The 14,688-nt window shown below is 48.2% G+C and overlaps 6 protein-coding genes across 6 annotated transcripts; 4 read left to right on the top strand and 2 right to left on the bottom strand.

The window, feature by feature from the left end:
• Positions 1-814: 814 nt before the first annotated feature.
• On the top strand, positions 815-3,836 carry TERG_05101 (uncharacterized protein; the record flags this gene model as incomplete). The annotated part of the gene is made up of 4 exons (XM_003234457.2): positions 815-911; positions 998-1,419; positions 1,477-2,127; positions 2,186-3,836. 4 exons carry the CDS (start codon positions 815-817, stop codon positions 3,494-3,496), a joined length of 2,481 nt encoding a protein of 826 aa, XP_003234505.1. The 3' UTR covers positions 3,497-3,836.
• Positions 3,837-4,100: 264 nt separating this feature from the next.
• Positions 4,101-5,387, top strand: TERG_05100 (uncharacterized protein; the record flags this gene model as incomplete). The annotated part of the gene is made up of 2 exons (XM_003234456.2): positions 4,101-4,859; positions 4,920-5,387. The coding sequence occupies exons 1-2, from the start codon at positions 4,266-4,268 to the stop codon at positions 5,385-5,387; spliced, it is 1,062 nt and encodes a 353-aa protein (XP_003234504.1). The 5' UTR covers positions 4,101-4,265.
• Positions 5,388-6,068: 681 nt separating this feature from the next.
• Positions 6,069-6,589, bottom strand: TERG_05099 (mitochondrial 37S ribosomal protein RSM19; the record flags this gene model as incomplete). Its single annotated transcript, XM_003234455.1, has 4 exons — positions 6,069-6,111; positions 6,206-6,388; positions 6,468-6,483; positions 6,547-6,589. The coding sequence occupies 4 exons, from the start codon at positions 6,587-6,589 to the stop codon at positions 6,069-6,071; spliced, it is 285 nt and encodes a 94-aa protein (XP_003234503.1).
• A 270-nt stretch (positions 6,590-6,859) lies between these two features.
• Positions 6,860-8,002, bottom strand: TERG_05098 (uncharacterized protein; the record flags this gene model as incomplete). Its single annotated transcript, XM_003234454.2, has 1 exon — positions 6,860-8,002. One exon carries the CDS (start codon positions 8,000-8,002, stop codon positions 6,860-6,862), a length of 1,143 nt encoding a protein of 380 aa, XP_003234502.2.
• A 1,541-nt stretch (positions 8,003-9,543) lies between these two features.
• TERG_05096 (uncharacterized protein) lies at positions 9,544-11,291 on the top strand (the record flags this gene model as incomplete). The annotated part of the gene is made up of 4 exons (XM_003234452.1): positions 9,544-9,831; positions 9,890-9,975; positions 10,102-10,350; positions 10,415-11,291. The coding sequence occupies 4 exons, from the start codon at positions 9,544-9,546 to the stop codon at positions 11,289-11,291; spliced, it is 1,500 nt and encodes a 499-aa protein (XP_003234500.1).
• A 369-nt stretch (positions 11,292-11,660) lies between these two features.
• On the top strand, positions 11,661-12,961 carry TERG_05095 (uncharacterized protein; the record flags this gene model as incomplete). The annotated part of the gene is made up of 2 exons (XM_047748371.1): positions 11,661-12,616; positions 12,679-12,961. 2 exons carry the CDS (start codon positions 11,661-11,663, stop codon positions 12,959-12,961), a joined length of 1,239 nt encoding a protein of 412 aa, XP_047604352.1.
• Positions 12,962-14,688: the final 1,727 nt, after the last annotated feature.

The following is a 14,688-nucleotide window of genomic DNA, read 5'->3' as shown; positions in this document are numbered from 1 at the left end:
GTATTATGTACCAGTAGAATTGTATTATCGTCTTGAGGTAGCCGTGTGAGAAGATCGATCAATAGCGAAAGGATGGGACGAAGTAGTAGTGGAAGCAGTAGGAGGGGAAAGGGAGTGAGATGGGAGAAGTTGAAGGAGAAATAGCAGGAGAACCGGCTTTAAATACTGCTCCCAAGCAGCGTGATTTAAGTCCAAATCGATGACAACAGCCAGGGCTTGAAGAATCATGGGCGTCATCGTAGGCTTCGATCCGGAGTCATCTATGTCATAAACCATATACCAACCATCTCAACCAAGGTTCAAAACAATACTTCAACTCCCAGGAAGGTTGATGGCGAGCAACCTTAGATGTCTTGGTATAACATGGCCCTCCATGGTCAAAGCTGTGTTGGACGCGATATCTCGTCCTACGAGAATACACCATCCTTTATGGTTATAATCCATATCTATGCCTTCCTATCAATATTGATAATAGAGGGTATCAGTTGCAGTGGTTTCCAATGCTCACGTCAATTTCACGATGCAAAATGAATGACGTCCTTGAACTTCGACGACGTCTAGCAGATGGACGAGAACGGCTAGCGTGATTTGATTATATAAGCAGGACGTTAAAGTAAGCACAAGCTCCAGGCAAAACGAGTTTAGTTAGGGCAGCCCGGAGTGAAGCCCTAAAAACACGCCTAAAGAGGCACTTGGCCCCAAGCCCTAACAGAGCCCTACTTCTGCGCCCTATCCCTAAACCCTCATTTCTGCTTGATCCGGGAATCGCAGAAGCCCTGAAGATATCTTGATGCCGGAAGCGCAGCTAGTCAGCATGACCGATCATCTGCAGGCTGGAGATCCCCCCATAGACGACGAGCCGACCGCCGCGAAACCACCTTCGGTCGCAACACCTGCTGCTGACTCTAATGGTAAGATTTTGATCTTCGTTCATCTATACTTCGTCCCGCCTTTGACTGCTGTATAGATAAGATCTAACTAACTGAGCCTGGCACAGAACAATCGAAACAATCACACCCATTGCAAGATGACGATGTATCCCTGGCCCCAGAACCAAAGCGCCGACGGACAGACCCCCCCACCGGTGCCGACGCTGCCTGCGATACAACGGCATCGACACCGTTTGAGAGCCATCATCTCGGTTCAAGCGAAACATACTTCCCTGCGAATAGCGGCGTAACCAACGCAACAGGGCTAAATACTGAGCCCGGGTCGTCCAAGGAGGAACTTCGAGAAGCGCGTAGATCAGCCGCTCACGCAGGATCGCCGGAAAGCGTAGCGCATGCTATTTCTCATCTCCTTGACCAATCAAGGAGAAAGGATGCTAGCAAGCAAGCCGTTTCCGCTGATTCCAATGCAGCTTTGCTTAAAGCAAACTCGAATTTAAAGGCGCAGAGTCTACCGATCCTAGATAACTTGGTAAATAGAACCTTCGATCTCTCCTGTACCTGGTACATGCTAACATATGCTCATTAGTCTACACAGATCCTTAGCTTCATTGCCCGCACAAGCTTCCAAGACCTGACGGCGCTCGTCTCGGAACCGCAGTCTGAAAATGCTCAATCCTACTCTACCCTACGCTCTCTATTCGACCACACCAAGAAAGTCTATACCACAAATAAGCCCTTCCTGTCCGCATCAGAGCTAGGGTTTACAGAGGCGAGCCAGGTTGAAGTGATCCGAAAAGCCAACTTAGCTTCTTTTGTTTTCAGTCTATTCGGAACTCAAGAGATTGGTTTTGCTGAGCTTCATGACAATTTTTTAGATATATTTGTCCCCGAAGGAGGCCGTTTACTGAAAAGCCAAGCTGCCTTGTTCCTGGAACTGAAAACCCAAACTTTCATTGCTTCAATGAACAATCCAGCTCGTCCAAAAGTTGAAATACTCTATGAGTTATTCCCTGATAATCTTGGTCTCAGTCTACTGGCACGAAGGCCGGGCACTAGACACCCGGCTCCAAGTGAAACCGATTTCGTCAAACGAGCCAGCTCGCGACGAGACATCCTGCTGGGAGAAATCAATAACCCAGACTCAATTCACACCTTGCCAGAAAAATACCTTTGGCAGGACTTTTTGAGGGACATCAGCGTATATGTTAGTAAAAATATTGATTCCCTTACTACCCAGGTTTGTCTGCCGTTCCTTTTTATCTTCTGGTCAGATGAAAATACTCACATTTTCATAGACGAAACGGCTAAACAAGACACGATCACCAACTTCGCCCCAGGAAGAAGAGGCTGAGTCTCCAGCTACTGCTTTGGAAACTCAGTTCTCGGTAGCTCCACCAGCACCACCAGAGCCTGCTCCTGTAGAACGGAGAATCGGAAGGGTTGATCTTGCTGCCCGAGCTGCTCGTGCTGCGCAGATTGCACTCCAAGGCCAGGGCGTAAGGAGGGCCAGTGCTGTAACTAATCTTCCGCTTCAACAACCACAGCAGCCGCAGCAGCAGCAGCAGCAGCAACAAACCTATCAACCGACACAACCACACACACTATCAGTTGTTTCTCATACCTCACCACCACCACCCTCAGTCCAGCAGCAGACTCCTCAATCAACATCTACATCACCACCGCCGGCCCCGCCACAAAGCCAGCCCAACGTCCAGTCGTCGTATACTAATTATGCCTCCGTGCCTACTACCGCTTCACCACAGCCACCCCATCCTCCATTCCTCCAAGGCCAGTTCCAGTTCCAACAATATAACCCCCAGACGCCACCTGAACCTTCTCCAGGGAGAAATACTCCTGCGTCCGCAACCTATGGGTACATGCCAGGAGTCCCGCACTTTTCACAATCAGAGCCTACTCAGATACTATATGAGCGTGCTAGGCTTGCAACTACAACGCGGTCATCACCAAGTAGTCGCCGTGCAGGACTACCCAGTCAGCGGCGACCATGGACCACTGAAGAGGAGAATGCGTTGATGGCTGGGCTAGATCGTGTCAAGGGACCTCATTGGAGCCAGATACTTTCCATGTTTGGGCCGGGAGGTACTATCAGCGAGGCCCTGAAGGACCGTAACCAAGTCCAACTCAAGGACAAGGCACGGAATCTCAAGCTCTTCTTCCTAAAGAGTGGAATCGAAGTCCCTTATTATCTCAAGTTCGTCACTGGAGAGCTCAAAACAAGAGCACCGGCGCAGGCAGCGAAGCAGGAGGCCCGAGAAAGAGAACGCCAGCAAGGAGAAGAAGACAAAGCCCATGTCGAAGGGATAGAAGGGATGATAGCCCTTGCCGGAGCCCATACCTCAGCCTCCGTAGAGCCTTCTGTCGGGAGCATAGAATCCCATCCTAACACGCAGCCAGGCACGCCGTCAGTCCTCGCACAGCAACAGGAGCCTCACAACAACCATCATCATCACCATCACCAAGATGACCAGGACCAGCATGCAGCTGAACGATCAGCTGAACAGGTTCTTTATCAAAGTCTCACTCAAGAGAAGGCAGAGAGACTACAGATGGAGTCCCAGCGGAACTACGTGGACCCTTCACTGTAAATCCTCCAGCTTCTCTCATCTGCATCTTTCTATCTTCCTTACGCTCGCGCATGCATAACTACAGTCATTCTCCGGAGTAGTTGGGTACGGTTGCTATTTGGCAGGAAAGCATTGCTTGTCTTCATCATCATTCATGAATATGGCTTATGGTGTTTCATTAACTTATCAGTACCATATACCATCACCCTATGCGTGTCTACGATTTCTCTTCAAATTAGCATTGATCTTTTTCCTTCACCTTTTGCTTCTCAGCAGTAACTAGACCTTCGTCTCGAGCAGTAATTAACTAGATACTGAGGCCAGCTTCTAATTCTCAACTCGTATCCCAGAGAAACATCGACAAATAACAAGCCAGCCACCCTAAAAAGAGCCATTTCTTCCGTAGAAAAAAGTACCTACTGGCGATAGCCCCTTACTAGGCTGGTCTACGGTGTGGTGCCGGCAGCTCGCTGGTTTGTGCAGGAGGCGACTAGCAAGCTCCAGCATCTCCGTTGAAATATTTTATTTCGCTTCACCTCCCGCCATCTCGCTGTCCCACGTCAAACCGCCTGCCAGCCATCCCGTTTCCATCATCCGTCTTCATCCTGCTACGGCTTGCTATGTCTCGCATCGCTCCGATAATAAAGAAAGACGTCTAGCTGTTTTTACCGTCCGCCACCCAGAAGAATCACCGTCACACGCATCTCAACGGGCAGCTCACCGCATCCTTGCCCTTAAGCTCTTATTACCTTCACGATACATCCATACACAGCAGAGCAGACACATCGCCATGGCCGAATCAGATTCATCGCAGCCACCACCTCCACAACCGCAGTCGAATCAGGTGGACGTCGCACAGCCATCGTCGCAGTCAGTCGCGCAGGAGCCCGCAAGTTCAGTACCAAAAGCCAGCAGTTCGGCCTCGCCACCGTCACAGACGCAGCCGCAGATGCAGACATCTCAAGCTCTGCCACAAGACACGGCTGCTCCAGCAATTCAAGACAGCTCCGAGCCGGTGATCAAGCAACAGTCTCCTAGCTCTAACCCGTCCGAACCTGCTGTGGCTGCGACCGGAGAAGGAGGGAGTGCATCGTCGTTGGCAAAGGATGTTGATTTAACTCCTCAGGGGGCCAATATCAAAGACACCAACACTACTGAAGACATCACCATGGGGGGAACAGAGCCAGAAGCTGGGGAGACTACGGTGCCAGAGGGGGCTGGTGTCACTGCTGGCGGTGCTGCAACCACTTCAACGGCTAATGTTGCCCCAGGCATTCCTGAGCCTGCGCCTGGTCTAACCGGGCTTGAATCGATAGTACCTCCGTCAAAGAAAGATACTAGCCTGAGAGAGTTCCTAAGCCAGATGGATGACTACGCACCTATTGTACGTTTTGCTGATTTCCCCCGTTGTTGATAAGACATTGTACTAACTCTACGGGCATAGATTCCAGATGCGGTCACCGCTCACTATCTGACCGTTGCAGGTCTTCCGCCACCGGGACCCGGACCGAACAACACCCCTCCTCATCTTGCTCGCCTGCTGGCTCTTGCAACACAGAAATTCATTGCAGATATTGCAGCGGATTCTTATCAATACTCCAGAATACGTAGTTCCAACAGTGCCTCGTCCAATAACCCCATGGGCAGCATAAACGTCACCGCCGGCCTAAGCAGTGCTGCTCAGGGCGGTCAACCAGGAGGTGCTGGAGCTGCTGGAGCTGCCGGCACTGGCGAAGTATCTACCAAAGGAAAGTCCGGTGCTGGGGGCCTACACCTGGGAGTTCAACGTGCTGGTTTTGGAGGTGGAGGACAAGGAGGCTCCCAAGGGAAGACTGTCCTGACCATGGAAGACTTAGGCATGGCGGTTGGTGAGTATGGAGTCAGTGTGAAGCGAGGCGAGTTCTACCGGTAAAAATGAAACACCGCATCGGCAGGTTTTCCAAGTCCTTTTTATTTCTCGATATGTTTTTTTCCGATCTTTCCACCGCTCAATCCGGATACCCCCGTTCTATTTTCCTGTCTCAAATTAGGGCGTAACTACTCAGAGCTTCTTATGGTGAACGGGAATGGCGCATTGCTGATTCATGGGTTGAAAAGGCGCATTTTTTTTCAGGTGGGAAAATCAGGCTCAAAGGGGGAGTTGGATGTTTGTTACTACTATATACTCCTTGGGCTATATATCACCCATGAGCATTATAGGGATTCTCCAAGCAAATTTATAAACTAGAGTACCATCCCGGCATAATGGATGCTATCTCTAGCAAATAGTGTAGGAAATTGCTGTAGTCAGGTAATATACAATATCTATGATTGATAGTGATACAATGTGGTATAATGAGCAGCCGGGGCTCTAGCATTTCCTTCCATGCTGCACAAACTATCGCACTCCATGCTAAACACCCAATTGACATCAACGCCTAATAACCAAAAAAGTAAATCAATAAAATAGAATAATCAAATAGCTAGCCTGTAGCAAGCTATCCCAGCCATGTAGCGGCTCAACTGCGATTCCATTCCAGGAATGTTAGAAACGCCTTCTTGGATTCTCGAGATTTAATTCTCTTCATTTAGGTAAACGACCAGAGCACAACGTTTATTTGTTCTTCGAGTGCTGGTATGTGAAGCGTTTTCGTGTGCTAAAGATTTATAGGCGTCAGTCACTATATTCTAGCACGGAGTAACGCTGCGCTGATATCCGAAATAGATACCCCACACATGTGTATAACATACGGCGCAAATTCTCCAAGTTTCCTCCCAACCATCTCCTCGGTGATTAGAATTTCCTGATATTGTTTGCCGTTGTGAACTGCGAATTTCAACCCAACAAAATTAGGCAGGATGGTAGCTGCTCTGGCCTGTGTGCGAATGGCCGGTGTTCCTGGAGGAGGAGGGATCGTCTTCGGCAACGGAAGACTGAAGCATATTGTTAGAATCGTCATGAAAGACGATGTTATCTAGTATCTAAATGTTGATTATAAGGGTTTCAACGTACGGCACGATATTTGGACCTGGGCAAAAGTTGATTAGTTCCATCATTTCTGAACCGGTTAAATATAGCACAGTGTCCTTACCCTTCCAAGCTGATCGCTTTAGCAGCGCACGAGTGGGAAACATGCTTGCTGTCCCTTGAATGGCCGAATCTTCAATCCACAATATCAACTTCGCAGTTGATCTTCTGGCAGAAAGTTGAAAAGAATGAAATCGATGATGATTAGCTATTGATGACTAACAAGGTGTAGCCACTTAATGACTAAGCGGGCGCAGCTTCTGTCACGTGAAAGATATAAACAAACGAAAGGTGAGGGAGGAACGGCCATATCATCTCATCTATCGAGCGATCATAAATTGATGTCTAATCTATTTTCTTTCATGCTATCACAGTCTCTAGTTGGAAACCTTGGATAGGTCTTCCATGATCTTCGCAACATTTCTCAACCCTCTCAGAAGGTTCTCATCTGGGCCTTGTCCAGGCGTCCAACTGGCATGTGCAAAGTCGATAAGCCGGATATCATGGACTTTTGGGAGCTCTTCTTCATCCTCATCCTCCTCTTCTGCCTCCTCATCAGTGTCCCCTCCATGACCCGTAGTCCGAGTGGATAGGTCTTCAGGCTTGTTGGCTTGCTCACGCTCAAGCTCGAGGGCCTTCTCGAACGTTTCGGGGTCCCCCTCATAGACTATCAGAACACTGGCTGAGTACATGCGGCTCTCCTCTGACTCCAAAACCGATTGCATCGCTCGTAACTCAGTTGCAATCCTCTCCGCTATAAAAGCAGATCGGTCGACAGTTCCGGCCTTAGCGGAGGCGAGGAAGGTCTTGAAGCCCTGATGGACGTTATGCTCATCAAAGCCTCGTCCATACCACTTATCGAAACGAAGATAGCCCTCAGACTCGACTACTTTAGCCTTGGACTTGATGGTTTCACTGGCTGTTGAAGCAAGATGTTGTGCGGTGACATCAATGTCAGCTCCAGACCGTGTGTCTCCCCCAACCCATGTCTTCATTCCGGCAATACGGAAGCCTAAGCTCCCGCTTGTCGTCTCAGCCGACACCTGGTCGAGTTTCTTTCTTTTATCAGGAACAGCGTCATCGTCCCAGAGCCTTGCACCAAGTTTGACATCCAACACGTTTGGCCGTACAAAGCCATCCGTAATGTTCTCCAGAACGATTGACAGCCCGGTATCAAGCTTCTTACCGCCAGACGGAACCCATGGCTGATCTGGTTGCTTCGCTGGCCTGGTGATGGAGATGCTATCTGTCTCTGTCGCCAATTCCATAGGCAAGGAAGTCCTCTCCACGGGTGCCTCTGCTGAAGTAATAACTAGTGGTGCATCTGCATCCGCATTCGATATATCAAGGGCCTCCTTGGGAGCACCAGCGCGCAGTGAACCGATAAACGTAGGCATGTATCTCTGAAACGCCGGGTGATTGGCACCTGATTCATAGAACAGAATTTCTTTCTCGGTACAGGGCTTCGCTATGAGAGAGCCTGATTCATCACAGCGGACGCCTTCACTAATACAGGTCATGAGCTCGCACTCTCGCTCGCCCCTTGTTCGTCATTCAACAGGAGTAACTTACTGTCCAGCAGCGGCATGGTCAAACGCCACAAAGCTATCCTCATCCAGTTTTTGACTCTTCGATGGAGGCATGGTTGAGACCCTAGGATAGGAGCTGGAAGCTGGTCAAAAATTGATGTATTGCAAGGTACCTATCTCCAACTTCGGTCACTTGATGACACCCAAGCGAGAAGGCGAAGATATCGGACGGATTAATCAGCCACAGCAGCGAGCCTCTCTCGCTCGGCAATTGCGCATATAGAACAGCTAAGTGAATAGGTAGAGAGCCTGACTGCTTCATTGTCAATTTGATGCCTCAAATGCAAGTCATCACGGCCAAGATAGGGCTTAGCGGCAAGCCAGCAGCGAATGCGATGTAGTGAATGCTGATTGGCTGAACGGTAACCAAAGCTTGTTAGGTAATATATATATCCGTGACGTCATAGGCTGGGGGATTTTTGTTCCCCTTATATATACAGGCACTACTGTATATACAGCTCTAGGGGCGTCTTTCTATTATGCGTGTCTTCTACTTACCCTGATACCCGCGAGCGACATGCTATTCGTGTGTGTCAACCTCAGGAATTCTTAGCCGAGCTCTCACAAAACGCATTTCGTTTGATATCTATGGCAGAGCCCTGGGCAGAGAACTCCGCGATCGTGGCTCATACGTCGCTATGTCTACTGGTGACTAGAATTAGAAAATTCTCGTACTCTGGCCGCTATTAATTATGGCCAATGGCCGGGATGGTCTAATTTCGAAGAAGGGGAGATGGTGTTGGAAGGGAGAGGCTGACCAACCTAGATAGAAATGCTAGAACGATTTCCCAGCAAAACAGAAGCTGAGAGAACCGCGGGTATCATGGCCCTCTTGCTTGCTTTAATGACCTTGACATTATTGTGTCATAGAATATAATACCCTCCAATCTCATTCTCTGCCATAACTATCTTTTTTGAACTAATTACTTCTTCCGTTGTTATGACAGTGCCTGGTAAAAAGAGTTCATCCCAGCCAGCAAAAGGATTTATCTTTCTAACCCTCATATCAGCTATGAATAAAAATATTACCATTGGCCATGTTGCTTGTTTGCTTGCTTGCATTAACAAGATGCAACTATGCGATGGGCAGACAAAGATCACGGAAAAGAGAACAAAGAAGGCATAGAAGCAAAAAATTCACTGAGCCTGTTTCTTGGACTTTTTCTGCTTCTTCTTCTTTCCTCCCTCTTTTCTTTACATACCAAATCAATCCTTCTACAGCTTCACCCTTGGGAAATTTTTTAGAAGATAGTCCAGGTGAAGGAAAAGTGAAGTTACTCGCCCAAGGGAGTGAATCATATATTGAGTTGTGAAGGGTTTATTTCGTCTTCTTTATTTACCAATAGAGCGAACAGCTTCAGGCTCACCTTAACCTCTTCCTAACCTCCGACAAGAGCCTCCAAAGACGTTTCAACTTCGAGCCATCTTGATAAGCCTATTTACTCGAATATTTGGCCTCGAGCTCGGTAAAGATGGAAGCAAAACCTGAACAAGACACGGTTGCTGATAGCACTTCCGTCCTGAGCAATATTTCAATTAACCTACCCCATCGTCCTAAGAAGTTGGCTGATGAGGATCATGACCAGCTAGAGGCCAAAGACAATGAAGATACTGGTGAGAATAATATCGAGAATGTGGAAGAAACCAGGGAAAACCAGGTCATTGAGGGCGAAAAGATCATAGTGGAGTCTGGAGACAAGACGATATCGGCTCCCGTGAAGAAGAAGTCCAAGAAGAGATCCAAAGGGAAGAAGGGCAAGGTAGGATGCCACCTTGCTGTTTAGTATTTAAGTATGGAAGATATTAACTCTTAAGCAGAAAAAGATCACAGGTTTTGAAGAGTACTACGTCGACCCGCCCATGACTCCCGCTGAGCATGATGAGGAAAAATCTATCTATGACTCGTAAGCATGATATATCTGGGCGATTCTGCATTGACTGACTATAACATACAGGTCTAAGCCAGCTATCCAGTGAGTTCAATGACCACATTTTCAGGTGTACGAGCAGCTATCCTGACTTTCATATAGGCGCCTCGAGGCAGCAATCCAGAGATACCAAGCTAAAAGACGTCTTGATCCTGAGAGAAGGCATATTTTCACGAAGTATATGGCCTTTGGTGGTGTCGATGTTGGACCTAAGATGTTTGAAGGAAATGACCAGCGAGACCTCCAGTCCATGGATGCAGAGGCCATCGCTACCGCAACTGCATCATCTAATATCCCCCACGACCGCGAGAAGTGGAATGTCGACTTTGAAACCGTTGCCAAAGGGTTTTTGTGCGTTTATCAGTTCCCAAGCGGTTGTTAGATTATTTGTAGGCTGACCCTTCTAACTATATAGATCATCTGTTTTCCCCCAATTGTTTGCGGTCGACACCGAGCAGCTTGTTCAACTTGGAACTAATACTATCAAAAACTTCCTCAATTACATCATATACCATGATGTCTGCCCAGAGTACCGAGACGACATTATGGCTGCCCGCAAAGTAACCGACCAGGCAGCTGATGAACTGTGGAAGGCTTACCAAGCTGATGCTAATGCTCCAGGTGACTTCAACACTGCTTGCAGTACGCTCTTCGGCGGTTCGTTCTTTGATATGTACACTGAAGAACGAGAATGGGTGGAAAATTCAGACACGATTCCATTTATGACGTTGACCGCGGCGAGAAAGGTTGTTAAGTTTGGAATTGCTGCTACAGGAAGCCTTGAGCAAGTGGTTAAATTCCGAGAATTGGCCGTCTCCAACAAACTACGAGCGAAGCTCGTTCATGAATATGGATTTGAAGTTACCGCAATCATCCCTCCACCGACTGAAGTCACCGAATTCTACGAACAGAATGCCCCTGATCTCAAACCAATTGGGACAATCCAAGCGATTGCCTGGCGCGACTCCAGCCTACCAGATGAGGACCTTGCACCAGGTGAAGAACCACCCGCTTATAGACACATGAAGTTTGAGTTCTTTGTGGAGAAGAGCCTTCTCCCATTCTTCTTCGTTGGAATTAAGGTCGATGCAAACGTGTGGGAGCTCAGCTGCGGAGTTCATTACTTTGACAAGTTCATGGCCACCTACTGCTCGTTCCATACTACTTTGCCGAATGAAGGGATCTTGAACTGGAAAGAGCCTCGGGATTTAAGGGGAGACCATATTGTCTGGGGGTCCAAGAGGACTGAAACTGCTGAAGACGAGGATGAAAATAGTGACATTGAGGATTAAGGAAGCGTGCAGGATCCATACGAACTCTTCGTCGGTCGTTTTCTACTTCGGTCATGGGCATACATCGGCAGGCAAGTGCCAGATAGGTCCTTCAGCAGCATGATTCAACCAGCAGAATAGATACCTGCAAAGCATATCTAGGTACTTAGGTAGTTAAATCAACCCAGTTCTCGTCGTATAAACATTCAACCGTCTTTAACCAACCTTCGGCTATGTAGCTGATGTGTGGAGATAAATACCGACTAACTCCGCGAGCTTAGTTATCAACATCTTTCGTCATAAACATTATAGAACACGAGAAATGACCAACTTCTCCCAAACATCAAGTCAAGCGATATATCCAATGCCTACAGGCTCTATCTGCGGTCAATGAAGACAAGTTTACAAAGTATTGCTATATCCGCGGTTGCCAAAAGGCTGTTCATCCCTAGGGTGTATACACATCCATCAGTCAACCCCGCGTTCAATCTCAAGGTACAGACAGGGCTCCACGGCTTCGGCTATAACACTTCGGCTCCCAGAAGATTACTATTTATCTACCGCAATATGACTTCTCTTCCAACCACTCAGAAGGGGGTTTTAGTCTCCAAGATAGGAGGCCCCGAGGTCCTTGAGTATAAAACAGATTTGCCTGTCCCTTCTCCCAAGGAGGGGGAAGTCCTTGTCAAAAACAACCTTACGGCCATTAATCTCATCGACACATACTTCAGAAAGGGTGTATATGACTCTACCAAACCTGAGATCCTGGGAAAAGAAGGCGCTGGTACCATTGTTGCGTTAGGTCCCGGCCCAAACCCTTACAACTTCGCTGTTGGTGATCGCGTAGCATGGATCGGAACTGCAGGATATGCAGAGTACAGCACCCCACCAGCATACAGAGTAGCAAAGATTCCCCAGGGTGTCTCCGACGAGGATGTGCTCGCTGTATTACTGACTGGTGCCACTTGCCTTTCCTTCATCCGGGAAGCATACGAAGTCAAGAAAGGTGACTGGATTCTTCTTCATGCTGCGGCTGGCGGAGCAGGTATCATCATGACCCAGTTGCTCAAACTAGCTGGTGCCAAAGTCATCGGCACTGCGGGGGGACCTGAAAAGGTTGAACTCGTCAGGGGCCTGGGTGCGGATGTGGTTATTGATTATAAGAACATGGAGGGTGCTAAGTGGCTGGATAAGGTGATGGAGGTCACTGGTGGCGAGGGTGTGAACGCAGTGTACGATTCAGTTGGCAAGGATACCTGGGAAGACAGTCTCAAGGCCGTCTGGCGGAAAGGATCTGTAGTTTTCTTCGGAAACTCTAGTGGTGTTGTGCCTCCATTCCCAATCTCGTGAGTGTTTCCTCCATATTTTTCGTATGCACTGGTACGGACGGTCTAACTCTTCCGTGTAGGATGCTCGCAGGAAAGAATATTAAGATATGCCGCCCTGTTCTCTTCAATTATATCTATACCCGTGAAGAGTTTGACCTATACATGAACGAACTCTTCCAGTTGCTTGAGGAAGGGAAGTTAAAAACGAGTATCTATAAGGTATACCCGCTTGAGGATATTCAGCAAGCACATCAGGTCGGTCTCCCTCAAGTTCAAAGTCTTTCACAAATCGAGAAAATTGACATCATTTTCAATCGGCATAGGATATCGAAGGAAGGAAAACAACTGGCAAGTTGCTGTTGAAGCCCTGAGTATTGTATAACGTCATTATCTGAACCCTTCTGCCATATCAATGGCCAACAAGTCATCTTCAGATAGGGTGCATCAAATTTAAATAATGTCCTCACCAGGGTTTTCACATTATACTCTTGTATATCAAATCAGCCACAGTCTTACTCTATTCACCACCATTTTCGAAACAAACACATCACTATAACATTCCTCTATCTCCGATTTGAGGTCTAGTTCCCAGCTCATATACTCGGACCACTAATGTCCGCACAGAATCTATCCTTGCTTTCCCGGATACAGGGTGAAATGGTCAACTTCAGTGGCAATCCAGTAATTCGGGCTTCGTCTGGTAGACTCGGCTGCATTTTGTTGGCTACTCGGGGTCACGTTCGGTGGCCGACTCCCACACAGCAAGAGCACCACCAGCTGCACGATACAAAGAAGAACTAGCCTTGTGGAGGCCTCATTCAAAACCAGCTTATCATGGGGCAAGGACCAGACATACTTAGCGCCAACGATTTATGCTTCCTTTTTCTTCACCAAAATAGAGGCCTTCGGGCAGGAATCCTGCTGTCGGGCGCCCCCAGTGCACTCCACCAAAATGCATCTCCAACTTTTCTCCCACACAATCCAGTTGCGGGATGACGTTTTTTGGACTGATGGCGCGAATGAAGGGACTCGCCTTAAAGCTGCGGCCTGCAGCATGTAACAGAGTATGAAGCCATGATGAAGAGGAATTGGCTGGAAAACTCTGCCTTACAAGGATGATTGGTGAGCCTCAAAATGTTTGAAGCGCCTCGCAAAAAAAAAAAACCGAAAAGTGCAGGAAGTCTGCCAAATTCGGGATCACAAAAACAAACCACCACCATAAGTTGGCGGCGCAGCAAATGAAATCAGGGCATTCTCGTAACCAGCAGCTAGCGAGATAGCGAGACTGCCCGGTAAGGCATCGAGTCGCCGCTAGATTCCATACCACCTGAAGTTCGCTGTTCGACTTCAGCTCTGATCCTTTTACGCCCAGGGCGTCAAGAACAGAATCCGACGCAGGAGCCAGACTTCACCCTATGCAGTTCTGAAATCTTCCTGTTTCATGTCCACATATGCTTCTGACATGCGTTGCATGGACATCGACCATCGACACATGTCGAAGAGCGCCCTGCTGCGTCGAGTTACGTACCCGGCAGGGCTGCATATATCAAAATTCGTTTCGGCCCAATAACGGGTCCTCTTGGAATTACCCCTGATGCCCAACCAAGTTTCCCGCTGCATTCCGCATACCCAGCGCATAACCGACCCTCCTTGACACTCGCTTTATATATCAAACGCCTCCTCCGGGGCTGTAGTCCAATTTACAAGACTTTTTCCGTTGTATAGGACCTCTGACATTGCTCTCCAGCCCTCCTGTGACCATCGATACTCCCTTAAGCCCCCTTCATTACTTCATTTTTGCATTCATAAGAACTACACTCCATGTCAATTCTCTGCTACCGCGACCCTGGTGTGAGTTTGTGTCGCGTGAGCCACCGGATCTTCTCCAGGATTATGTCTAATTCATCAATATTGTAACAGATAAATCCCGTTCCGGAAGTGCCTTGATCTCAGCGATACCTGTCCACTTTGGATCTGCCCCAATTTGTTTTTTGGTTTTTAGCACACTTGCCATCTTGTTCGTTCTTCTCTGCATCTGCATGAGAAATGTGTGCCGTCGCTACTCCAAAGCACAAGTGGCCGCCGGCCCC

This window comes from Trichophyton rubrum, assembly GCF_000151425.1.
Source record: "Trichophyton rubrum CBS 118892 genomic scaffold supercont2.5, whole genome shotgun sequence".
Lineage (NCBI taxonomy): Eukaryota > Fungi > Ascomycota > Eurotiomycetes > Onygenales > Arthrodermataceae > Trichophyton > Trichophyton rubrum.
The sequence above is the reverse complement of the archived record's forward strand: the minus strand, read 5'-3'. Positions and strand labels throughout refer to the sequence as shown.